The sequence below is a fragment of the Haliotis rufescens genome, unplaced genomic scaffold (assembly GCF_023055435.1).
Source record: "Haliotis rufescens isolate VD_foot unplaced genomic scaffold, xgHalRufe1.0.p SCAF_3, whole genome shotgun sequence".
NCBI lineage: Eukaryota > Metazoa > Mollusca > Gastropoda > Lepetellida > Haliotidae > Haliotis > Haliotis rufescens.
In genome coordinates, this window is record NW_025964001.1 from 18812495 (window position 1) to 18840169 (window position 27675).

Here is a 27675-nt window from a genome sequence, read left to right on the forward strand (position 1 = left end):
ACTCGGGCTTATTCGCCCTTTATGCCTTCGCTTATCAAGTGAACGTCATGCCTGTAGGAAACAGTTTAAAGGAGAAAGGAAGCGACCAATTAATTCATATGACATATCTTGCCTTGTGTCATTTTATATAGTGATAGCCGATATAACTACGGCTGTCCTAACACTGTCGAAGAAGCTTCCTTGTTAAGCCATCCCTCCGAGATCTAAGCGATGCATTTATACTTGGCCTACTTCCCGTTAAAAACATTATTGTTTCTTGGAGTGAGCTGCTCTGGGTACGCAGAGACCAAGTGTAAGTATGTGCTTCTACGCATGTGTATGTGTCTGACATGTACAACTCATTCATGGTGCTTCTTGTATGTATTTGTGATGTCACAGTCAACAGAATGCAGGTCATCATCATATGACAAACCAACGGAATCTTTTACGAAATATGATTTAACATATCGACAGAACCAATTTTAATGTGTCCATGCAATAGTTATTATTATCTTATAGCTGATAAAAAGTCATTCTTAAAGTTATCAAATCATAGAAAGTACATTATATTTCTAAAAGAGTAATGTCATAATATTTCTAAAAGAGTAATGTCATAATATTTGTAAAAGTGTTTTAAAGGTACACATGCACGTATTGCTGATTTCAATATTTTATCAGTCTTTTTTATCAGCTTCTCCCTGAGAATATATATTACTTATCCCCAACTGTCTTGTTGCAGAGTATAGCAGTTACTTTCCTCTAAACACATATCTAACGCTTCTCACCAGCTGGCTAAAGAGGCCGCACACATCTATGTACCAGCAATATCATAGGATATCCTGCTTGCTTCCTGTGCCGTTGTGGGATAGGTTGACTCACGCTCACTGGACACCACTGGGATGCTCATCTATCAAGGATGATGACACTACGATACTACGATATACTATGATACACAATTGAAGCTAGTTACTAGTCATAATAAAAGCTTGGTCATTTTGTCTAAATACAAGGAAGCATCATGAAGTTCTTAATGAATGTATAAATATATCAGACAGTTAAAAAGTAATCTTTAATGGCGAGCGGTGTGGTCATAAAACGAAGCAACGGACTTTATTTATACATGTGTTTTTCTGATCCCATGGTCGTGGGGAGTATGTAGCAACAAGTGAATATACCATATGCAGATCTATAGCGACGTCAGGTGCGTCCATCCCCCTTCACCACCACCCACTCACAACTGCACACTACACCTAACATCCAGTTGTGTTCCAGCTGCTGACCGGATCTTGTTGAGCAGTGAAATGACACTACAGCAACTTTTCACTCAGCATCTGATATTGTTGATAGAAATAAGGCCTTTCCATAATCATAAGAAAGCGTACGCGAGATAACACTATAAATGTCTCTTTGGTCTGTGTTACGATAATTCTTTCCATCGGTAACTTTTTAACTCGAATTGGCTCGAATTAATTAATTAACATCAGCACTAAGACAGTCTTATAAATTCCCATTGTTAAGCACATACTCTGTATCTTATTTGGTTGTTAAGTATTTAAAGAATCTATGTTAAAAGGTTATGGCGGTTGTCGCGCTAACATCGCTTGAGAGAACGGCCCGGGAACTATTAAACAATGTTGAAATGTCCGTAGTGTGAAACAAACAAACTGTATAAATGTATAAAAACATACAAAGTAAAGTTAGGGATTTTACCTTCACCTAGATTTACGAAGCAATCTTCTCGCAAACATATGTTAAGGTATATGATAGTCGTAGCGCGACAAAGCGATCTTATATATCGCTAAGACGATTGGAACTCTAATTTTTCAAAATGGAACGCGCTCGAGCCTGATCATAACCTTACATTTTCTTATACGATACATCGTGATACCAAAGTTCTAGTTAACGATATTTCACTGTTTCACAAAATCTCAAATTTGGATCTCTCCTTTCATAATTCCTTGACCTTTACTGTGGTACCAACCAATCATTTCTCTGTTATGTTACCAAACTGCTGCACCTTTACAGCGACAGGCGACCTCTACATCAGAGATGCTGTTTCCAGTTGGAAGGATGCTCGAAGTGCATGCAGCGGAGACCTCTACGTCCCCAGTGACGGCAGTGTTCCGGGCACCGTGTCTGCAAAGCTGTTGTTGAACACATACTACTGGATTGGTGCCATACAGTATTCGACATGGAGGTGGACACGTATGTGTTATTTGAAGGCTAAACTGACATACTGGTGCTAACTACGGTCTGTTGATAGTAGCATATTAATATATGCAGTGTTTCAATATTCAAGATGACTTCAATATTTGAATAATTAATACACATTTAAGTTATTATCACATTACATATAACTGTACGATCAGTAGATCCGTATAAATTGTCAATGCAAGAGAATAACCAGTCTTGATTATACATCGAAACAGATTTCATTTGCGAAAAGGGCAAAACAGCTGTGAAAACATGATGGTCTAAATAGGTTTCCGTAGTTAAGTTAACAAACTTATCTTGGTGTATGGTTGTAAACATAGTTACTTTGCTCCTGTAATTCATAGTTACCAACGTAAAAACACACAACCCTAACTTCGTTATAAGGATAGATACTGTAGAAAAAGATTTCCTTTCATAATTTCTTGATTACTCTGAACATTAAAAAACTCACATTGAATTCTCTGACAGAGGATAACAGCCCGCTGTACACCTATATTGGCCTAAGGACACTTCCTCTCGGTCTGTCACCGTCAACAAGCAATGCCTGGAACTCAGTCTACCTCTGTCACATTCATTGTGGTCAGGAGTGTACGGTACTCGGTCTCAGGGTACGTGTGCACAAACCTTCTTCGTCCTTGTACATGTCATTTAATAGGAGGATGTCATCATCGTTAAGAATGCTAGTTATACTTGGCAAAAACAGTTTCCATCCTCCTTCCATGAAGAAAACACAAACAAATATATTCGATAAAACTGTTTATGATAGAGTATATATATGAATATAATGTCGTTGATCATCATTTGTAGAGTGATTGATATGTGTGTGTGGGCGTGCGTGCGTGCGTGCGTGCGTGCGTGCGTGTGTTTATATATGACTGTGTGTGTTGGGTGGGGGTGGGGGCGGGGGTGGGTTGGGGTTGGGGGTATATTGTGCCCTGTGTTTTTGATACAATGTCTTGGATACAATGGGCATGGGGTGTGTGTGTGTGTGTGTGGGGTGGGGGGGGGGGGGGGGGGGGGGGTGGGGGGTGGGGGTGGGGGGGTGGGGGGGGGGGGGGTTGTTACAATGTGGACCTACTTATGAGTCATCGTACCATGATGGCGAGGCTATGTGCTCTTGATATCAATCTCTTGATTGTCTGACCCAGGTTCGGTTATTAACAGGCTGACGTAATATAGATATATAGACAGGCGACGTGCACCAACTCACCATCCAGATGCATGCATGGAGCAGTCCCATGTTGGGGAATCTCATTACAGTCATTTAGACACATCTATTCAACCCTTTATGCCATAGTTTCAACTAATAAATGAAACGCCGAATATGTCCTGGGTTTGTGAAATAATGTACAATGTATTTTGTTACAGATGAACGAGTGTTACTGTCTAAGTACAGATGAGGATGTAAGCTTACCTGAGGTATCCACAGAGGTCAGCTGCCCTGGGAATCCGGATGAAAAGTGTGGAAACAATTCAGGGTTGTCCGTCTATAAGCTAGGTACAGTAAACCCCGTTAATGCGATACCGTTCCCGGGTCAGTCGTCCATATTAACATATTTCGGGATAAACGAATCCTAGATACGGAGTAATCTCCCTTTGTATACATGATCACAGATGTTCACGACAGTCCGGTAGTCGGGGAATCACACTCAGTGTATTCAGAAAAATTGGTTTGCGTTGTGTGTTTAAATCGTTCGTTTCGTAAGCGTTAGCTTAATAGGTTTTCGGGCAGTTGCGCACTTTCGAGCAGGGGAGTGAATACATATTGCTGAACAACGCATCAGCAATCTTCCACTTCTTCTCATTGATCAAAACGTTAACCTTGACCTTGACACAGTACATGTTAAGGGAATATTTCTACAAACAGGTATTATTTTGTCTTGTAATAATTTTCCTTGAAGAAATGTTGCGCGTATGTATTTTCCTGCAGGGTGTTAGGAATAGTAGGAATAGATGTAGTAATAGTAGTAGTAGTGAAGTAGTAGTAGTAGTAGTAGTGAAGTAGTAGTAGTAGTAGTAGTAGTAGTAGTAGCAGCAGCAGCAGCAGCAGTAGCAGCAGCAGCAGCAGCAGCAGCAGCAGCAGCAGTAGTAGTAGTAGTCTTGTTATTTTATGCTCAATTTACCATCGTGTGTTGTTCACAGAGGGTATCACCTTCAGGCCAACCAAAGAGGGACACTGTGTGTACGCTACAAGATTGACATTGGGTGCCTCATTTAGTCAGGTTAACCAGACTTTATGCGGAGGGAAAAGAAGATACGCATGTTTCGAAAACAGTATGTATAGTCTATGGTTAAGCATGTTTTCTGTCATTGCTCTGTAGTTTTGCACCCTTTATTTTAAAATATTAGATCGCTGCACGATAAATCGCAATGGAAAATGAAGAACGATGCGTGGTTAATTTCAATATAAAACATTGTTCAATAATGACGTCATTTCTGACGTCGTAAATTGGACGATGTTGTTTTTTAGGGGGAAGTGTCTAGTGAATTGTTCCCCATAGAACTAAGTAGCTTGGCAACGCAGATAAACGCAGTGGCCGAACGATCGCGTCCAAAGGTTATAGAGATAAGACAATCGGTGTAGGGAGAAAAGGTACAGATAATATTGTGAGAATATCCGGGAAATACCAAACAATGTCCAATAGCAGACCTACAGCAATGGTCACGGGAAGGAGGACGCCAAGTGGACGAGCACAGAGTATCACTTTTGAAAGTAAAAGCGACAAAACCCTTTCCATATCAAGAAGAAGTCTCTGCCAAGAACATTGTCGAATGTATGATTCCGACTCACATCATGAGCATGTGTTAATGAATCACTATAAAATAGTGATTACACAAGGTTTTCGTGAAAAGGTGAGCGCATCCTGCCGCACCGGTGACAACCGTCACAAACACATGCACAGGCAAGTCAATTGTTCACCTGAAAAAAATACACACGGGTACATATGGCACAAGTCAAAATAGTTAATCGCATCGGACATCATTTTTGTCACTGGTGCGTCAAAACTGGAAATGTCCTCCACACGTCTACAATAAAACTCCCCGGAAGCTCCACCGAGGCCCTGAATGCCGCAAACCCGGTCTGAGCTTCTGCCACATTTATTCAGACTAAAGATTTGGACAATTGGTGTGGACATCTTGAAATGAAACCACACTCACATGTAACATACCCTGTGTTTCAGGTACAACGTGGATGTATGGAAGATGTTCATGGAACATTTGTATCACACAGAGAAAATATCAGAAGAACTGGACTGATGCTAGTGCTACGTGTCCTTTGGTGAAGGTTACCTCTTCCAACAGAGATAACCTCACGGCAGCCATGCACACAGGGGATGAAGTGTCCTACTGGATTGGCTTGTCACGACCACTTTCAAGTAAATGGATTAATGGTGAGAATGTGATATGTTGCGTTTAAAGAAAAGAGGATTGTATTTATTTATCAAGACACGTTTGTTACATTTTGGTATTTCAACAACGACACATGACATGATTACTTTTATATTAAAAATCGAGTGATTGATGCGGTTTTATAAACGCAGTCAGTAATATTCCAAGACTATCACAGCATCTTTGCATGAGTCTGGGACACCGAGGTACGATGACATTCAATTGACCCTGTCACACATTATGGTTGTCACACAATAGGTACTAGGGACCTATCATGACTCACAACACACACAGGTTTATGCACAAAAGGAAATCTGTATGTGTGTATGGACATGTACCACCGGTAGTACCCAAAACGATATACACTTGTACATACCTAAAATAAAATATATACAAAAAAGACTAAATGATTAAACTATGACTGAATGACACTGAAAAGCTGTTTGAAAATGACAAGTCATACTCGATTATCCAGCGTATAGTCTCGCCATGTTATAATGATAGATACCGTGTACACATTCGCTACCTCAGCTTCCTTTAGAAGTGACGACACCCTTTTCAAACCTCCTATCAGTAACTTCGCGCAGAATGTCTCTCTCCAAAGAGAGTAATTTGATTGAACAGCTATATTTAGCTATTTTACAAACGAAGCCATGGTAGCCAATGAACCAAGGTTATTTATGATAATAGAATGGAGAGATAGTGCACTAGACAAGATGGTGACGAGTTTGTCCAGCTACAGTTTCATTTAAGAAGACATAATCATTCATTTCAGGGACTACGTCTGCAAGGTACGGGACTGCCTTTCCTGACAGCACAGGGCCCAAGTGTCTGGCTATGATTGCAGACAGATGGCAAAACATAGACCGCCTCTGGGTTCCTTGTGATTTACCACAGAGATCAATCTGTGAAACAGGTCTGTTGATTTAATATATTTGAACCCTAAAATGACGGTACTGATCAAGATGAATGAATGAAAATGCTGCTAAATCCTGATATATCTGCTTGATCATTTGTTGAAAAAGCATTTCAAAGCGAATGACAATACGATCTAATGTTTCAGTGGATCGAACTTTTAATCTTCGTATCTGTAGCCAGTAGAGAGAGAAGCTGATAATCAAAATGTTTTTTAAGAACTTGTTTTACATGTACGCTGGCAAGAGATATTTTACGCCCGCTTCCTAAGGTTCATGGAAAGTATTTTTGAAACATAAAACTGTTGTCTATACATGTTGTTTCAGATTTATCTTTCGGTTTATAAGTTTGTTTGTTTGTTGTTTAACGCCGCACTGAGCAATATTCCAGCTGTATTGCGGCGGTCTGTAAGTAATCGAGTGTGTACCAGACAATCCAGTGATTGACATCATGAGAATCGCATTTGGGATTGATGACCTGCATCAACCAAGTCAGCGAGCCTGACCACCCGATCCCGTTAGTCACCTCTTACGACAAGCATAGTCGCCTTTTAGGGCAGGCATGGGTTTCTGAAGACCTATTCTACCCCGGATCATCTTCACGGGCCCGGTTAATAAGTATGTCAAAGCACTTCCCCTGAGGTTTTTTATGAATTGTGTATTTTGTATTTAGATGATAATTCAAAGATCATTGTCATTGATAGCTAGATACAGGCATGTTTGTATCACAAAACAGCATCACCCTCTTCCATACCACCAAGAACACCAACTTCATCGGCGACAACAACGGACATAGTAACAACGGCTTTGATGTCGACGATGACGGAGATGTTTACAAGTGAAGGTAGCGACGAGAATGTAACGGAGACAACAGACGGTACAGAGAGCAGTACCCTGGCGCCTCCTGCTGATACGGGTGGTGAGAAGTCTACAGCTTCTATCTATTCTGTATTCAAAGACCGTGTATATACATAGTTCTAGCAATGTCCAAGTAATATACTGGCGAATGGTGTATATGTACCCATCTTGGGTTCAAACGTAAACCAGAGGAGTGGTGAGCTGACGCTGTAACCACAAGGCTATCCCACTGCTTGTGATGTTCGGATAGAACACGTTAGGTCCGTGTCAACCATTCAAATACAAGGAAGGTAGTTTTGCACGGTAGCTACTCATTTGGATCATGCATGTGTTATATTAAATGCTGAATTGATATGTTAACTGGACGAATTGGTAGATAAATCATTTTGTTACAATCAAATATTGACAAACAATAACAGTGAATGAGTGTGGTTTAACGCCGCTTTTAGCAATATTCCAGCAATATCATGGCGGGGGACACCAGAAATGGGCTTCACACATTGTACCCATGTCGGTAATCGAACCCGGGTCTTCGGCGTGACAAGCGAACGCTTTAACCACTAGGCTACCCGACCGCCCCTACAAACCATAATAGGAATTGGGAAATATATATTAATATATTAGTTCTAATTTAATATTTGTTTCAAAATTTGACCCAAAGCGTCACACACGCCTATATGTTTCTGTTTAATCACCCCTTCACGAACACCTGGTGTCACTATTTGATAGTGATTCGTAAATACACAACTATGATAAAGTGGGACTCCTACAATGGACACTGCTTATAGTAGAGATATCTTGTGATTATGGAAATGTTTTATGTCGCTTAATATTTATAACATCATTGTTGTTCCAGGGCTATTAATAGGGGTGGCTGTTGGGTGCCTCACACTGCTGCTCGTTGTTGTGGTCACGGTGTATGTTATGTTCAGGTAGGCTATTACCGTTATTCAGTTTCGGTCTTAATAGTCGTACACATTACGCACCTGTGTCAACCTTGATCCTAATTTCGATACTTATTTTGTGAGTGTTGTTTAAATTCATGCTGTATTACGGCTTCTATAACCGAGCTTGGATCTGACATGAGACACGACCCACTCTTCCAGGGCATCTCTTAACACAACGTGTAACAGTGTCTAACAAGCTTGTGTCGCTCCACAAGCGTGTGAAATTATGTACATGATATTTGAACATTGTACGGCGCTTCCGTCAATATTACACTATTTGCAATATACTTATAATGGGCCTTTTCCCCCTAAATAAACACAACGTCAGTCTCATCAGGGCACTAAACAGGTAGAAGGATGAATATCAGACAGTGTAATTACCTGGGCTTCAATACAAATTCATGTAGATAAAATTTACAAACACGCCTATAAGATTTCGATACTAATGAAGTGACAATAAAATATAAACTATAAGTGTCTGATCCGGTAGGCATTCGTTCAGTGAGGAGGGAAATTTTAATACTCGTGATGCAGATATATCTACGATACATAAGCCTAAAACGCCATCTTACATTTTGTTATTTTTTCCAGACATCGAAAACTGTGTTTCAAAAAGACAGGCAAGTTTGAACCCCTTGACAGCACAGCCGTAGAAAATGAAACGTATGGCTTTCATTTTACAACAGAGAACACCTTCTCTCCAGCTGCTGCATCACCACAGCATCGTTCAACATCCTCTCCACAAACAACGGCTGCATCCCATCATCACTCAATAGCCTCTCCACCAACATGTGGCACTGGAAGATCCCAGAATCCCATCTATGACAATGCAGCTATCAGTGATACGTCCCTGAATGCCAATGATGAGTGCCGCATACACACAAACATCGATTACGACCGGGTCACACTAGCTGCTGCATCTCATCATCATCCAGCAGCCTCTCCACCACCACCAACATGTGGCACCGGAAGAACCCACAACCCCATCTATGACAATGCAGCTATCAGTAATACGCCCCTGAATGCCAAGGATGGGTCACGTATACCATTCAGCAGTGATCATCAAGGACCTTCCGCGCATGCATATGACTATCTTGCTTCGTCACCAGATCGACGTCACCAGACTCGCGGGGATGACACGGAGGCAACTGGCGTCGACACGTACAACCACGTCTCTTATGAAGCAAACCAGCCGAGATACAAGGGAGACTATAACACTGTCGTCACCAGAGAAGCGCCATCATCAGGTGTTGGGGAGACTGATGATGTTTACATACGACCGATTGTTGAAACCGACGCAAACATCAACGGATGACAATAATTCGATACTTATTATGCAATGTATGTACAATGCAGGATATGCATCTTCTGATATATATGTCAACAGAAAAAGATCCGGTAGGGAGTTTAAATAGCTAGGAAATATAAGCAATAGCGGTGTAAAATACAACTCAGTCACTTATCAGAGAGAATCAAAACGTCATGAAATACTGAATTGATGTGTCAACTAGACGAATTGGTTCATTGCAGCCAATACCTCGGTTAATTACAATCCAATATTGACAAACAATAATATATATAAGTTCTAATGTAATATTTGTTTCAAAATTTGACCCAAAGCGTGAGACACGCCTATATGTTTATGTTTAATCACCCCTTCACGAACAGCTGGGGTCATCACTGTTTGATAGTGATTCCTAAATACATAGCTGGACTGCTTTTAGTAGAGATATCAAATTTACACCAAGTAAACATTTATTATGCACTATTTATGATGTGGTCAGATACTGAATATAACAACTGCATATCTAGATGCCTTTTCTCTTGACTTCCTGCTGATGTTCACACGCACACACACACGCACACACACGCACACACACACACACACACACACACACACACACACACACACACACACACACACACACACACACACACACACACACACACACACACACACACACACACACACACACACACACACACACACACACACACACACACACACACACACACTTAAACATTTCCAACACTGTCACAGACTAATTTCACGTTGGAGCCGTGTATTTTCGTTTAGATTGATATTTGTCGATTCAAGGACAGTCAACCAGTGGTTGATAGCACGAGCATGTTATCAATGCCGTCAGATTAGAGTCAGCCAGACATTTTGACCACTGGATCCCCATTTCAATCGGTTCTTGCGACAAGCATGGCATTCCAGGGCCCATCTGAGTCATGAATGACAATTCGATATTGTTTGTGACATTACATTTCTGTGAAATTATAATGTAACAATGATATATCATTTGTTGGGTTTCTTTCCATAAACTAGTTTCACTTTTTTTGTACAATTCGTATAAATATTTTTCTATATAGTCTGACATATATATCTTTTTTTTAAATAAAGCGTTATTTAATGCATCGCTGTGTTATTAATCTGCATTTGTTTACAATTTATAAACCTATCATGGTGTGGTAACCATCTCCCAGACGACCTTTCTTTTGTAGTAAGACCACTTTACAATTGCTCCTCAGGTTTTACAATTGCTCCCCAGGTTTTACAATTGCAATTGTAAAACCTGGGGAGCAATTGTAAAACCTGTCGTGAAATCCGTCATCGTCAGACATCCTCTCTTGTGAACAGTCAACGACACAATGCCATGTGGTACGACGCACGCGGTTCCTTCTGCACGTACAGCCCTCTTCTGCACGTGCAGTCCGCGCAGCGTCCCGCGATAACAACTGTTATAAAGCGTGTCTCGTTATACCGCGCTTATTTGCGACCCGTATACCGCGTAAATATAAGCTCCAAAAATGACATAGATTAATGGATAGCGGTTTATAAGTTGGACAAACCATTCCACCTCAGGAATTGTATGATTGTATAACCGGGTAGGCACAGAAAAGCCGAGGACGCGTAGTAAACGTAGGACGTAGCTTTTCTGTGCCTACCTGTGCCTACCCGGTTATACAATCATACCATTCCTGAGGTGTCATGGTTTCTCCATTACATATAACTACAGAAAATGTACATGTGTATAGGGAATAAGTATCCCTGCTAAAGATTTCAAAGTTTTATGGTAGACATGTGGGGGACATTGCCAAATCTGACGCATCAGTGACAAGAATGATGGCCTATTTTGACCTGTACCATATGTTCCCGTGGGTTTTAGTCAGGTGAAAAGTTTACTTTCTTTTGCATGTGTTTGTGACGGATAGTCTCACCTTTTGGCAAACACAAACACCTGGAACCATCACTATTTGATAGTGATTCATAAACACATGCCAATGTCAACCTATTGTTCTCACGACGTCACATACAATTTCTGTGAAATAGAAAATAATGCGTGTGGTAACGTCATCTACACTCGTCACCGACACTCGAACGAACTCATTCGTGACCAACTGGTGTTATTCCGAGACAAGCCGAATAGCGACTCGTGCCCCTCTCATGGCCATTTTTGCGACCGTTGAGAAAAGACAAAACGCTTTCGAAATGATACACGAAAATCACAGCTGAAGCTGCGGAAGGAACACAGGGAACAGGGGAGGGACCTACTTGTTATTTCCCCAGTACTACAAAGATTATGCTGGACTGTTGAGTGCAGATGATGCCACCATATCTACAGGTTCTGTAGTTTTGTTTTGTGTGTGGGTCGTGTAAGCCCAACACACCATCTACAACTCTCTTAAGGCCGAGAGGTACGACATGTCTGGGGTCAATTGGAGCGACAACCCAAGCTTTGGTACTCACATTCTTTGTATACCTGAGATCTGCTTCATACTGGTTTCCATCGGGTTTAAAATGGGGAGCCCTAGTATAACACGTTGTATAACAAGACACCTACTGCTGCCATGTAACAAGACACCTACTGCTGCCATGTAACAAGCCCCCTACTGCTGCCATGTAATAAGACAACTACTGCTGCAATGTAACAAGACACCTACTGCTGCCATGTAACAAGACACCTACTGCTACCATGTGAGAAGACAACTACTGCTGCCATGTAACAAGACAACTACTGCTGCAATGTAACAAGACACCTACTGCTGCCATGTAACAAGACACCTACTGCTGCCATGTAACAAGACCCTACTGCTGCCATGTAACAAGACACCTACTGCTGCCATGTAACAAGACACCTACTGCTGCCATGTAACAAGACACCTACTGCTGCCATGTAACAAGACAACTACTGCTGCCATGTAACAAGACACCTACTGCTGCCGTGTACTAAGACACCTACTGCTGCAATGTAACAAGACACCTACTGCTGCCATGTAACAAGACACCTACTGCTGCCATGTAACAAGATACCTACTGCTGCCATGTAACAAGACACCTACTGCTGCCATGTAACAAGACACCTACTGCTGCCATGTAACAAGACACCTACTGCTGCCATGTAACAAGACACCTACTGCTGCCATGTAACAAGACACCTACTGCTGCCATGTAACAAGACACCTACTGCTGCCATGTAACAAGACACCTACTGCTGCCATGTAACAAGACACCTATTGCTGCCATGTAACAAGACACCTACTGCTGCCATGTAATAAGACCCTACTGCTGCCATGTAACAAGACACCTACTGCTGCCATGTAACAAGACACCTACTGCTGCCATGTGACAAGACAACTACTGCTGCCATGTAACAAGACACCTACTGCTGCCGTGTACTAAGACACCTACTGCTGCCATGTAACAAGACACCTACTGCTGCCATGTAACAAGACACCTACTGCTGCCATGTAACAAGACACCTACTGCTGCCATGTAACAAGACACCTACTGCTGCCATGTAACAAGATACCTACTGCTGCCATGTAACAAGACACCTACTGCTGCTACCATGATGCTCTGTACATCTTGAATCACATATGCGTTAACATATCTGACACACACGGAAAGGATTGGGCAGTTTGATCGCCCTCTACCGTAGACTTACAAGTATGCTTGTTTACAATTAATAAATTAAACGAAGAAAGAAGATAAATAGAGAAACGTATGTTCATTAACAGTGCTCACTCAGACCTTTTTCTTTTCTGTGTATATATAGATAGATATAGATGGATAGATGGATGGATGGGTGGATAGACAGATTATAAATGGTTTCGTTATATGATTATGTAATGATACACTACAAACCATTCCTATTACGTATGACAGAATTCGAGACTGATTATTCTCTGGGGATGGCGTTTTGAATTTATTGATTGACATCGCAGGATTTACCATGAACGTAAGGCAGATACTCCGAATAAAACATACTGGGACAGGACGAATATAAGAAAAGAGACTACAAAGACAGGAAGATAAGTTAGCTATGTGTTTGTTTTTGAGGTGTGTGTGGAACTTTGCTGTCACTATGTTTACACGGGAACAGCGGGTGATCCTGCGTACTCAACCACATGCTCTCTGTTGATAAAACTCTTGATTTATTCGTCTAATATCGGCTTAAACAAACAACGCTTGCTGGCACCCGGGACGTAAATCACCACCATCATGAGACGTCTCAGAGCGTAGCCAATGCTTTAATAATATAATAAAAAATAATCTAAAACCGAAATACGTATAGTTACACGAATATAGGAACATGCCAATGAGACGTCAACACACATGTACCATTCAAACACTATCAAACAATATACATGTGTATTACAAATACAAATGAACATTTCAAATAGAAAACAAATTATAACTTAATTGTCATCACCTTAATGGTTTTTTGACAATCGCAGGTTAATAATCTCTGTATATATACAAACGGGCCGATGATGCAAATATACATATACATATTCTGTTCACATTATACAACCCAGATTGTGCTTGGCCCTTTAGATCTGACATTCCTACGTCTCTACATTCCCTACCCTAGAGAGATATTTATTAATAGCTCAGATACCTGACGCCCGGTTTCGGCTGATATTGACCAGAGATTTGATTTCTGTGAAAGCGGCCATCTATAAAGGCAACTGAGATATCACTTATTGTATTGTTATCGCTTATTTCAATATTGCCAATTGCAACTACCTGGCGCAGAAACATATGGCGTCTACTGGGGACATACATGCAGGATGTTTGCCCTGTTGGACGATGGCCATTGCTACCATCCTCCTTGTTTGTGACAGTATTGTACTTGCCGATCAACTGAGTGAGTATGACATTTTATTACGTTGGAATATTTTACATACAGATTTCAAACAGAACATTGTGATGTTGTGCTATAATATAGTGAACATGTATATAGTAATTCCCCCTGTATACTGTCCCCACCTCTTACATTTATTTTAATATAGTTACAACGCAAAAGAGAACGCCATTGTTGTTTAGGAAAATTAGGAAAAACATATACACATCTGTCGCTTTATTAAGGTAATATGCTAATATACCAGAAATCGCATATACTAAATAATAAATAATAATCTCATATAATAAAGTATCATATAAATATAAATACATAACGAAACGTCGACGCCAGAGAATGCCCAGTTTCAAATATCCGCCGAAACAGATTCTGGGCGTAAAAGGCAAAAGAGCCGTAGAAATTATATGAATGGATCACTGAACATCAGTGATGATACTATGATGTTCCCCATAAAGGTAAGCATGTCCTGCCCTACCAGCAGCACCACCCACTAGCGTTAATTTGCATATCGTGTCAATTTTCTCATGTACTGTTACAAATACAGTGGAATTTGAAGTGCTTGGGACCTCTGCAAATATATCGAGTTATCCAAAGCTCAAGAATGTTTTTTGATTGATATCTAATTAGATACCTATTGTATTTAGTATTGATCCATCAAATAAAATAGCGTTTGATTTAATATACAGTGTTGTCTATTCATTCTCCCATTGTTAAAGATTCCGATATTTTATATCACATTACAATCTTAATGACAGATTTATAATATTACATTATATAGAATTCGCATTATGGAGTGAGTGAGTGAATATGGTTTTACGTTGCTTTTAGCAATATTCCAGCAATATCACGGCGGGGGACACCAGAAATGGGCTTCACACATAGTACCCATGTCGGGAATCGAACCCAGGTCTTCGGCGTGACATATATTAACCACTAGGCTACCCGACCGCCCCTCGCATTATGGCATAAACTGGTCTTTTACAGAAACTATTGAGTTCAGAGCAAATATGTTTGATATGTTAGCTGGAAATATTGCAGTTTACTTTGAATCCTACCGACTTTCATATCATTTGTTAGTTGAATCAGTGGCATTATCTTTATGTGAACTTTGTCCTAAACAACAATTACGATAACAATTCACTTTGAAGAGATAGTCAGTATGTTCGATTGTTAATTGGGTTGTTTTCTGTTTTACTCAAGTCAAACACCTTGGATGTTGCTGGAATATTGCTGACTGTATTGTCAAACAACATTCACTCACTCAGTCAAATTCCATTTGTTAGTTTACATAATTGCTGTTGCATGAAGAGCCAAATTCGAAGTTGGACCTGACACTTCAAGTTTTGAACGAATTCACTATGAGCTAATTCGGACTACAAATTGATCGGTTGTGATTATTTAACTGCCTTTACCCTTTTCGAGATAGTGTCCCAGTATCTTGGAACAGGAAGAAGTGTTTCATCAATGTAAAGTGAACACTTTATGCTAGATTGCTAGTTTTAAAGAGTTATTTTAAACTAGTGACAATAAAAATGTCTTCTGAAGCACCATTTCGAACCTGTCTTTTAATATATTAAAATCAGACCAGATTTGGTTATGTCTATTGTTGGAATATCGTATCAGACAAAAGGAATAGATTACTAGTTTTAAACATTTATAAGTAAAAAGTGGTGAAACATATTTCTCATCTATTAAGTATCTTTATCAACAATAAAAAAAATTAATCAACATTTCGTATTGATCGAATTTTTGATCGAATACATGTACATGGTAATGTCCAAAAAATGTCATTTGAAACATAAAAATATATTTTTAACGAAAACACGACAGAAACACAAATGTGAGTTATGACAGTCACGAGAGACAGTGGGGTAGCTTAGTGATTAAAGTGTTAGCTTCCACGCCGAATGTGTGGGTTCGATTCTTCACATGGGTACACCCATATCCGGTGTTTACGACTTGGTCATCCAGACATATTGCTAAATGTGGTATGAAACAACAATACAGTCAAGCAGAACTTTATATCACATCGTTTCCTGTGTCAATTCTTTCTGTGTCGTTTATTTGCTGAAGAATTTTCAGCTTTCGGAATGGATCCTACAGCCAGTAATGACAATGCAATGAACAGAATCCTCACTACGAATCAAAGCTGGTGGGATGCACAGCGGGAGTGTTCCCTTCTAGGGGGAAATATGTATGTACCACCATCACAGAGCATCCCCGAAGACATCATCAGACAGCTTCATGTCAATGTACCCTACTGGGTGGGTGCGATTACATACCCCAACTGGATCTGGACAAGTATGTCGACACATTCTGAAAGGGAAAAGTTCCCGCGATCATGAAAGTATTTATTACATTGAATGTTTTATGACACGACAACCTGTTTTATTAAGGACAGCGCATGCTGCATTAGGAATTTTGATAAATTAAAATTCAAGCAACGTCAAATTCTGCCGATCAAGTTATGTTTGTTTTAAAATAAAGGCGAAATATTTTGTTATTTTTACTCTTAAAAGAGAAAGTCGACCAGTTTGTAATGGAAAGAAATTTTGAGATGTAAGCCCAATATCTAGTAAAACGGCATTATGATACTCTTGATTTTAATCAATCTGTAAAACCATATTTTGCTTATGAAAACTATTTTTCCAAATTTTACACACCGTTCAAAACTGTATAACATTGCTTTGAGAGCAAGCATCTATGTTTATTTCATATAAAGAATATCAGTGTATTACTGACGATTAAATAAGATTGAAAATGCCATCGCGAATTAATAAAGGAAATCCAATGTCTAAAGACTCCTCTCCTCTGCAACTGATGTTACTTAATACTGCCAATGTACTGCTTCAGGAGACCATTCCCCACTGTACAGCTACATGGGGTACCGGAGACTCACTCTGAAGGACAATAAGACAAACGTAGATGGCAATTCAGCTGTAGCATGTCATCAGCACTGCAGGGAACAGCATACAGTGCTTGGTCTTCGGGTGAGTGACTGAATAAATCTCTACCTTCACGACTGGCGCTATATTTATTCTACAATTTGTAATGATTACTCACAGCGAATTAAACATACCTCGAGTTGTTGATAACATTTGCTGAAGCCAGGGAGTTCAATTGGAACTATTAATTAATAGACAGTCATACACACAGTAGTTTTCTTCCAAACTACGGTTATAACGAACTCAAAGGGACCGCTAATTTTAGTTCGTTATAACCTTAATTCGTTACAAACATATACACAGCATACATACAGCAAATTGCCGGGACTAAAAAAACAGTTCGTTATATCCATCAGTTGGTTATAAGCGTGTTCGTTATAAACGTAGTTTACTGTACATGAAATGCAAAGAGGCACATTCAGGTGTGTTAAATATTTTCTTGACTTTGTAATTGATGATGAGTATTTGATTTCCCTAGTGAAAGTGATTAATTTTGTAGACCTCTTGGTAGTTACGACTTTTCTTTAAATGATATTTCTTCCCTATTTTACATAATTACGTGAGGAGTGTACTATATTTTTGGCTCTGTACTTAAGCCATAAGTATGTGTACGCCTGTAGTGAGTACCTCCCTCGTGTTTAGTTAAGGGTGTACATCCTCTGCACGCCTTCACCAATAAAAACAAACTATTCTAAATGCTAATTGCTTGCCTAGATAACCTACATGCATTTACTTGACGCTGATTCACAATGCGTTAGTATCTCTACGACTGTTGTATCTGTGCTATCAAACTAGACGGAAGCACTGTGGCCACTGTGGATCTGAACCTAGTGCAATAGCGACCAGGGTTTGTTATCCGGTTTGTGTCATGCGCCTGGCTTCGATTTAAATAAATTTATAGCTGTTACGATATTGACAATAGCCTTCCAACTAATGCTACAGATAAATCAAGATATTGCACACATTACTGCGTTGTCACGCTGAATGCTGGTGCGTTGTCGCGCTGAATGCTGGTGCGTTGGTGCCACGTTTGTCTTGTCTGACAAATACTTCTGCGCATGACCCATTGACCATTGACCATTGACCATGAGGGAAACGTCTATTTTTTAGCATTTACAGGATACTTACATACATACACTCCAAGATGAATATAAGGTTGACATGGACTCTAAAGTCTTTCTTCTTCGGTGTTCTTTCAATGCGACGTCTCGGTACAGATGCCAGTAACTTTATGAAGCATGAATAACTAAGTGGCAATCCATCTTCGTTGATAATACGGCTTCTAAATGTCACATTATTTAAGAAATATACGACGAGTGGCAGTTGTTTGTCCTACATTAAAAAAACACTGCGGGGACAATAAACAATGAGGGGCACAGCCCCGAGCGGTTTATCCTTCCTGCAGCGTTTTATTGTACGATAAACAACGACCACTAGTCGTTTATTTCTAATATGAGATATCAGTATTATGTACATCCTCTTTAAGCAGGTTACTGAAATGTACAAGCTTTAAACTATTTAAACATATTTAAGTAATGATCACTCCCTGAATAGAACCCGACCTCGACAATGTCGGACAAGTCGATTTTATGAACAGGTGGGTTAAATTTGTATTTTCCCGCATATACTCACATTTTTCACGTCGATTATCTGTACCTTTTCCCAATGCAGATTGTCATATCATATCTACTTTTAGCCATTGTGTTTATCTACGTTGCCAAGCTACATCTATGAGCAACAACTCACGTGACACTTCCCCCTAAAAAAAACGGTGTCAAGATGCGAGCGCATGTTCGAGTCTCTATAAATGACGTCATGATAGAGCAATGTTTTATCGTGAAATAAACCACGCTTCGCTCTTTATTGTTCTTCGCGATTAATCGGGTAGATATCTTTTATTAACCGATATTACACAGATGCTGACATAACGTGCTGTTCACCAGAACGTGGGTGACATTGTTCTAAAATACCAGTGATGTTGGATCTTACAGGGAGACGGGTGCTATTGTCTCGGTAACTGGTTGAACAGTAATGACTTGTCATCAAAGAGAGCATCTGAAGTGCGGTGTCCCGGGAACTATGAGGAATTCTGCGGAAATGACAACGGGGTGTCGGTGTACAGAATGGGTAATACTACCATTTCTTTTCTTTTCGACGTCAGAAAAATGAATAACTGAATATCTTCGCGTAATATGCGTCCAAAATGCGTTCCTTTGCTCAAGTTATAGTGCTTCTGTTCTGTTCCGTGTACCTAATGACTGACAGTAATAAATTACAGTCGATCATGCTCTTTCCATGACGATTTCGGGCGGTCGGGTAGCCTAGTGGTTAAAGCGTTCGCTCGTCACGCCGAAGACCCGGGTTCGATTCCCGACATGGGTACAGTGTGTGAAGCCCATTTCTGGTGTCCCCCGCCGTGATATTGCTGGAATATTGTTAAAAGCGGCGTAAAACCATATTCACTCACTCACCCATGATAATTTCAAAGAGCATCATGCGACTCGTGATCAAAAGCTGTTTCGTCAGAATTACAACATGCAAGGACTTTCAAAATGGTTTATGGTAGACGTGTAGAGGACATTTCTAAATTTGGCGCACCGGTACCCTAAATGATATCCAATTTTGCGTTTTACCATATGCCCCTGTGTTTGTTCAGGTGAACACTTGACTTGCCTTTGGATGTATTTGTGACGGGTGCACACCATTCATAAGCATAATGCTTATGATGCAGTTGGATATATCGCTTCTGTATATACATGTGGTTACAACGTAAAAAGAAAAACGAAAGTTAATATTCTACCTCCGCAGAATGAAGGCCTTACACCTAATTCTTCTTAAATCAATCCCCATTCAATGTATATGATTTCTTGCATTAGGTGCGTTTTGCATTGAGGCGCGCTTTGGTCTTGGAATATAATTACTGATGGTAGAAGTGTTTGTATACATGAATGTTTCGTGAATAGAAAACGTCAACGTTGTACCCCTCCCAACGAGCGGATGCTGCTATGTTGGCGTGAACAGAGATCGACCAAGGGTTGACAACTTGTTCCACATCCGATATCGCGGCACAACGTACTACCCATATCTCAAGTGTGACAGCGCTTGTGATGTCCGCCGGAGAATGTCGGCATGTGAGAAGAACTCTGTGACAAGTTCTGGAAGTAAGACAGCTATGAATGGGTTGAAATATGTCTGGAATAAACTTTAGGGCTGGTCAAAATTAACTACCCGAGTACCCACCCCGCTATTATCTGACCCTACCCTGGTACCCGCTGTAGGTCTCAGGAGATAGGTACAAACTGTCCGATTGGGAAAAGTTTGACCGTAGTCCTGGCAAAATAGTTAGATACACGTATAAAACGATCTAGTCATGCATATGCACTGATGTTTACTGAAGTTTTATCTTTTTTTCAAAGATATAAAAGGGAGAAGGAATACGTGCATAGTCAGAAAGAAATGGGAACAGAAGTAGTGTGACCATAGAGTTTTAGATAAGTTTTGTCATTAAAAAATATATCACGTGACTAACCACGGGTCCGGGTAGTCCTGTGGGTACCCGGGTCCTGCTCAGTACCCACTCGACCCGAGTACCCGAGTTACCCGCCCCAGCGCTAATGTACGATATTGCGTGCATGATTGTTCCAACGAAATGTTCATGTGCAATTGCACCCATGATGTTGTTATCATGATTCAGTTTTAATGTGTACATCTAATGTTAATCACCCGTGAAGATCCGGGGTCGAATACGTCTTCAGCAACCAATGCCTGCTGTAAAAGGCGACTATGTTTGTCGTAAGAGGCGACTAACTGGATCGGGTGGTCAGGCTCGCTGACTTGGTTGATTCATGTCATCGTATCCAAATTGCGTAGATCGATGCTCATGATGTCAATCACTGGATTGTCTGCTCCAGACTCGATAATTTACAGACCAACGTTATATACCTGGAATATTGCTAGGTGCGGCGTTAAACATCAAACAACCAAATTTGATGTTAATATGTATTTACACTAAGTCATATTACTCTTGCAAAATATGAAAATATATAATATTATAATAACTTTCTGTGATATCGAGTAAGTGAGTGTGGGGGTGAATGAAAGACTGGGTGTGGTTGGTGGGATGGGGTAGGGTAGGTAGGGGCAGTTCAATGAGTGAGTGAGTGAGTGAGTGAGTGAGTGAATGGTTGAGTGACCGTGTGTGTGTGTGTGTATGGTGGGGGTGGGGGTGGGGGTGGGGGGTGGAGGGGATTCAGTCACTGAGTGAGTGAGGGTGAGTGAGCGAGCGAGTAGTTTACGGTGCTTTGAACTGCAGCATAGTAATTTAACGGTGTGTCAGTTGAAAGTAGAAGAAAAGTGATGTCGGTGTCAGACCCACGAGCACGGGTTTGATACTGACAAACATATCGTCAAAATCAATGGAAATGTGGGACTCGAACCTACGCTCTTCGCAGCAAAGTTAAGGGTTGTTGTACTTCTCTCGCAATAGCTTCGAAGAATGTTTGACATTGTTTGAAGATAGACGACATCGCCGTTATATCGGGTTGTGTGTATGTTTACAGACCCGCAATGCGAAGGTAAAGTATGCTTAAGGTATGTGCGCAGATCCTGGGTGGCCTCGAACACAGAATGCTCGTTGATCAAAGTGACAGCTGAGAACGCCGGAAACCTTACACTAGCGATGGTGTCAAGGCCCCAGGACATATATCAACAATACTGGGTCGGTCTGGAGCGAGAGTCGGTGAGGAAATGGGTCGATGGTAAGTAGAGACACTTGGCGTATACTATTCGAAATCAAGCTGATGTGAAACTAATATATAGGGCAAGACATGTAACCAATAACGTAATTAGATTACATATTGTGGATTCTAGATACGTATATACATAGGAGGTGAGGTGAAATGGGGTTTAACGTCGCGTCCAAGATTGTTGCACGTGTGTGTGTTGTGTGGCTGCGTGTACGAGACTGATGCCGATTTATAGTGCTAGCCCACTGACATACGTAATCATGCCACAGTTTAACATGGATATCCCACTCAGACACAGTATACTGACTCCGAGCCGACCAGTCCTTGTTTTAGTTCCTTAATGCCGAGCGCCAGACAGGGTAACAACAAGTACCATCTTTTAACGTCATTTGGTATGACGCGGTCGGGGATCGAACCCCGGACCTTCCGCACTCCGGGCGGACGCTCTACCACTAGACCACGGTGGCGGTCTTCAACCAGTCAAGACGATCTGATCGATAATCAAGATCAATATTGTAATAAAACGCGTATTACCTCGCGAAGTGCATGAAATCATTTGTACACCATGATTAAAGACATGAAAGGTTTGGGGAAACATATGTCGACGCCCAGTTGTCGGGGCACATGCTTGGCAAATCCTGCAACCGACTGAAATCTACACGGCAGTCGTCATGTTGTTTTAAGAGTGAGTGAGTGAGTGAGTAAATAAATTGTGACGTCGCATCGGCATATGTTCTACCATATAGCCTTTTAAAAACAATTTTTTCAAACATATTTTGCCATAACAATATTATTTACAACTGTTTAAAACACGGGCTATAATGACAGGTGTTCGGGGAACGGTCAGGCATAACAGGTCTCTACAGACGTCTAGGCTGTATTAGTTGTTTTAAGAGCAGCATGTCGATTTCGTTGCGCAATATTCATTGGACGATACATAGGGTCGTTTGTCCAGCCAAAATATAATTCAGAAAGTTCAGTCTAGTTCGGCAAGGGTGGAAACTGGACTTTTATAGTCAGTAAACTCCCTTGCCTCGGGAAGATGCCGAATATATTGTACAGTGAATAAACTGTCGATACATATTTGAAATACCTTGGCATCCATTTTATGTTACAACAACAAAATCAGTCGTTTATTTATATTTATATTTATTTGTCTTTTTTTCAGGTAACCAAGTGATTTTGCCTTCAGTCCTCTTTAGTGGTGAATCTAGTACTCTTCCAAAATGCCTTGCTGTAGGCAAGACTTCATCTACGCCGGCCATTTTCTTTTGGATTGAATGCTCCAAACGCTACGGGTCTGTCTGTGAAGGTTGTAAGTGTTTTAAACTTTTCATTTTAAAGACAAAATCACAATGTACGTAACATGCTTATGCTTATCTTTATCAATGTTAATTTCGTTCATACCTTATGGCGTATGTTGTATAACAGTTAAGGTATTATCTTTGTCAATAGAATTTATGTATTGTCATAATGTTGTGTCTTTATAACGGTTGACTCAATTCGCGTTTCTATTCTTTTATTTATAGATACGTCTTCACCACGGCTATTCCTATATTGTGGACAATTAAGACCACTTTGCATTTTCTGATTTTACAAAACGAGTGAAAGCATTACTTGCATTTCAAGAGTGAGAGCATTTATGTTAACAAATACTTGATCCAAGTAAAACTAAGATGCGTTTCTCTTCCTGATGAAACGACGAGAAAAAAGAGAACATTCATGTTAATACATACTGTATATATTATCTGTTCTTAGTAAAATTAGGACCATCAACTGTGGCGCCCAGCACAGGTGTGACACCTACAGCACGTGTTACCTCAATAAGAAACACAACAACGCCTACCAGTCACAAAACCCATCCGTCGACCACATATAACACCACGCTGTTGTACCTGGTGACTGACACTGCTGGACACAAATCTCAGAATATTGGTAAATATTCCATATTGCGATACAAGATAATTCATTATTTGCATTTTGTCCATTCCATGGAGTTTATGCAAATGTTCTGCGACTGCCATAAGGATGGTGACTGACAATGTTGGACACAAATCTCTGAATATTGGGGGCGGCGGTCGGGTAGCCTAGTGGTTAAAGCGTTCGTTCGTCACGCCGAAGACCCGGGTTGGATTCCCGACATGGGTACAATGTGTGAAGCCCATTTTTGGTGTCCCCCGCCGTGATATTGCTGGAATATTGCCAAAAGCGGCGTAAAACCATACTCACTCACTCTGAATATTGGTAAATATTCCATACAAGATTGCGACACAATTAGTTATTTGTATTTTGTTCTTTCCATGAGAGTTTATAAACATATTCACAGATTACCATAAGGAGTTTACGTTGTGTACACATGTAGGAGTAAACAGCCACCTTTTATTAAATATAATAAGTGCATTTGTTTGGCGCTGTTTTCCATCGTGGTTGCTCAAAGCGCACTTTTTACCGTGGTCAATGGATCAGTGTGCACACAATAATCATTCTCAGCTCCCTGGGGATTATACAACCCAGGCTGCGTGCGAGGTTAGCCATCTCATCCTGGCGGGTATATAACACCATAGACACGTGCTACATGAGAGCCTTGACGTCTAACTGTGGAGACCTGTTATGCGTAACCGTTCCCCGAACACTGTTGCCATTGCAGCTTTACAGTGACTCGTGAATGTAAGTTCTTCAAGCTGTAGCTTTCAGTTTGTTTTGACTCAGTTCCTTGAGGGTAGCCTAGTGGTGAAAGTGATGTCTTGGGACGTCGAAGACCGGCTTCGAATCCCGCATGGGTACAATTTGTGTTGCCCATTTCTTCTGTCCGTTCGCAATGACTGGAGTATTGCTAAAATCGGCGTAAAACTCACTAACTGTTCCTATACTTGAGACAGATATACCATTACACTATTCCTAAGGTATTACGTTATAACTGAAACATCTTACATATTTAACTGAAGCTTTTCATCGAACGGTTCTCTGAACATAAGAGATTATTAATAAATATTGATAAATTGATCTGAACTGATAGGTTTTGAATTTGTACTTTTAACTACATACATTGTTTGTGGTATCATGTATCATGTAACTTTATATACATCTGTTTTTGTATAAATACCAGAGTACAGTATTGCGTACTGTGCTATGGAGAAGGGCGTGAGGATGTGCCAACATCAATGAATTGTTGTATCCCTGGTAGATTATTCGAATTTACATCACAGTTTTGATAAGAGTGAGTGAGTAAGTTGGGTTTAACTCCGCTTTGAAAGTATTACAGTTATATCACAGGGTGGCAGCTTGATGTGGGAGAAAATTCAGGAGTAATGCACGTTTACAACGGTGGTGAAACCCAAACGCACATGTGTTGCTGTTGACCTGAAGGGACGCAAGTCCCAGCGAATTGCTGCTCCTTGACTTGGAAACCCATGCCCCCAGTTTAAATAAGATGGATGTTTGTCTTTCAGGTGTCTACGTGGGCGTTGTCATTGGAAGTTTGGTATTGCTATCTGGCGTCATGGTTCTGGTATTCACATACAGGTACACCAACTCCAATAGGATGACCGTAGTGTACTTAAAGGCAATGATCATACATGTAATCATAAATATAGAATAACAACCATGATCAATCTCCTGAGTACACAACGACGACTTGTAAAGACAGACGAGGGTAGTTTAATGCCGTTTTATAATGTAAATTGGAGTAAAAAAAGAGAGCTACTCTCCATATTTTCTCCACTCTCAAATTTCTATCTAATGGGCAATAATCAGTCATTTGAACTAATTGAACACCAATACACTTAAGACAGAAAAGAGGCGTTTTAAGTCACAACGTATGCGCTTCTAAACAGAGCAATATTAAAATTGAAATTATCATTGTTGATATTGATAGTATAACACTCCCTCGACCATATATATCAGAGTGATTCGTAAAGTCATAGGATACAAATGTCTTATCTAAAACGTACGTCAACCCAACACATACAACACGTCAGTTTCATTTATTATAAAACAGAGAAGAACGGTGTACGGAAGGGTAACCGCATATATACTAGTACGTCATAATGTATACAGCTTCCTTGTAAGGTACTGTATTGGTTCCTGTCGTTTCAAGGGCAGTGACATGTTATTACAATATTTAAACCTCCTCCATCGTTTACTGTAAACCTAATTCAACTCTCCTTTTCCAAGCTTATGGTAAATTGTCGTAGATCTATAGAACATATATTGATTAATAATTATATATTTTAAATTGCCTGTAAAATGGTAGGAAAATGACTTCAGATATATTTCAGAATGAAGAGGTTGTGCTTCCGAGCCAAACTAACGGTTACAAATGGTCAAACGATAGGCTTCAATGCATCAGCAGCCAATGCCACATACTCTGCAGCTACGGCCCTATCAGGAGACGATAATGACGGCTACGAGGTCCCGGTGCCTTTAGACACAAGCAGTTGGAACTCGCCATATTACTCCGCGGTTCCTATAGCAACAGTGAAACCGAACAGTCACATTCAAAAAGCGTTGTGGACGCGAAACAACAAGGACACAGAACAGGAGCTTTATTGCAATATCAAGTCTGAAAACGACGGGCGTGATCAGCCGGAGAGGTTATCAGGCTGTTTTAACCAAAAGCCGGACAAGGACTGTTATGAAAACATAATTTTACAATCGGGTGGACAAGAGGAAACAGAGGAGAACATACAGGTCACCAGGGCAGTAAGACACTATCAGAATACGAATGAAGCAATGCATGATGGTTCTGGTGTAAAGGACGCTCACATGGATGGTGTAACAGTTGAGGACGACGATGGCATATATCAGCTTGCTGGGGAAGTAGATCAGATGGACGATAGATGCATGTATAAACTAGCGAGTGAACCAAACAGTGACAAGAGAGGGTCAGATGCTCCTTACAATACGCTTGGACAAAGAATGAACAATACTGCCACAAAGGAAGACTCTCACATGAACGTGTATGATCGTGTGACTAATACGTCAAGCCGAGATGGTTATGACACTATGACAAGACAAGCTCCCACCGCGATCAGCGACAACGTCTACAGTCATGCCGGAGACGTTGACGCTGATTTTAAACTGGATGGCGTTGACGACAGATACGACACTACACGAAGTCAGCCACAACGGCCGCGACCGGATGACTATAGTTATGCGCACGAATTAGATTTAGATGATGATTGTGGTGTGGATGGGGACTGGGAGATGGATGACGATACGTATCAGTATATCGAAGATGTGGAAGATCTCAGTGATGAAGAAACGTGTTACTACAATTTATCCTTCACAGCACAAGGGGGGAATAGTATGTCCACACCTAGTGGCACTGCAGGAGACGACGGTGTAAACAGTAGAGAAGGAATATCCGACGCTTGAAGTCCAAAGCGTTGTGGCTAACGTAAACAATATCACTGTTTGTTTGTTTGTTGTTGTTCAACGCCACACATATATTCCATCAATATGACGGTGTCCTGTAAATAATTGATCCTTTTGTTGTTCTAACCCGGAATTCTCACTGGAGATCTCCCTGA

General features: G+C 40.6%; 2 protein-coding genes across 3 annotated transcripts; both read left to right on the forward strand.

The window, feature by feature from the left end:
- Window positions 1-141: 141 nt before the first annotated feature.
- Window positions 142-10173, forward strand: LOC124137040. The gene is made up of 10 exons (XM_046503143.2): window positions 142-292; window positions 2005-2184; window positions 2662-2801; window positions 3562-3691; window positions 4336-4467; window positions 5376-5585; window positions 6359-6499; window positions 7234-7416; window positions 8212-8287; window positions 8894-10173. The coding sequence occupies exons 1-10, from the start codon at window positions 211-213 to the stop codon at window positions 9615-9617; spliced, it is 1998 nt and encodes a 665-aa protein (XP_046359099.2). The 5' UTR covers window positions 142-210; the 3' UTR covers window positions 9618-10173.
- A 4178-nt stretch (window positions 10174-14351) lies between these two features.
- LOC124137087 lies at window positions 14352-27597 on the forward strand. Of its 2 annotated transcripts, XM_046503241.2 has the most exons (10): window positions 14352-14460; window positions 16537-16755; window positions 17308-17444; window positions 19391-19526; window positions 20363-20560; window positions 21959-22156; window positions 23313-23459; window positions 23903-24079; window positions 25594-25666; window positions 26422-27597. In XM_046503241.2, the coding sequence occupies exons 1-10, from the start codon at window positions 14355-14357 to the stop codon at window positions 27518-27520; spliced, it is 2490 nt and encodes an 829-aa protein (XP_046359197.2). In that variant the 5' UTR covers window positions 14352-14354; the 3' UTR covers window positions 27521-27597. The 2 variants fall into 2 exon arrangements, with proteins under 2 accessions (XP_046359197.2, XP_048258800.1); XM_048402843.1 differs by lacking the exon at window positions 16537-16755 and having other exon boundaries at window positions 14354-14460.
- The last annotated feature ends 78 nt before the right edge of the window (window positions 27598-27675 follow it).

Coding starts and splice junctions, on each gene's coding strand:
- LOC124137040 (XM_046503143.2), top strand. CDS start 211: ATGCATTTATACTTGGCCTACTTCCCGTTAAAAACATTATTGTTTCTT. Junction 3,692..4,335: donor GTTGTCCGTCTATAAGCTAG/GTACAGTAAACC, acceptor TGTTGTTCACAG/AGGGTATCACCTTCAGGCCA. Junction 6,500..7,233: donor GAGATCAATCTGTGAAACAG/GTCTGTTGATTT, acceptor ATCACAAAACAG/CATCACCCTCTTCCATACCA.
- LOC124137087 (XM_046503241.2), top strand. CDS start 14,355: ATGGCGTCTACTGGGGACATACATGCAGGATGTTTGCCCTGTTGGACG. Junction 16,756..17,307: donor CCCCAACTGGATCTGGACAA/GTATGTCGACAC, acceptor GTACTGCTTCAG/GAGACCATTCCCCACTGTAC. Junction 24,080..25,593: donor ACACAAATCTCAGAATATTG/GTAAATATTCCA, acceptor TTTGTCTTTCAG/GTGTCTACGTGGGCGTTGTC.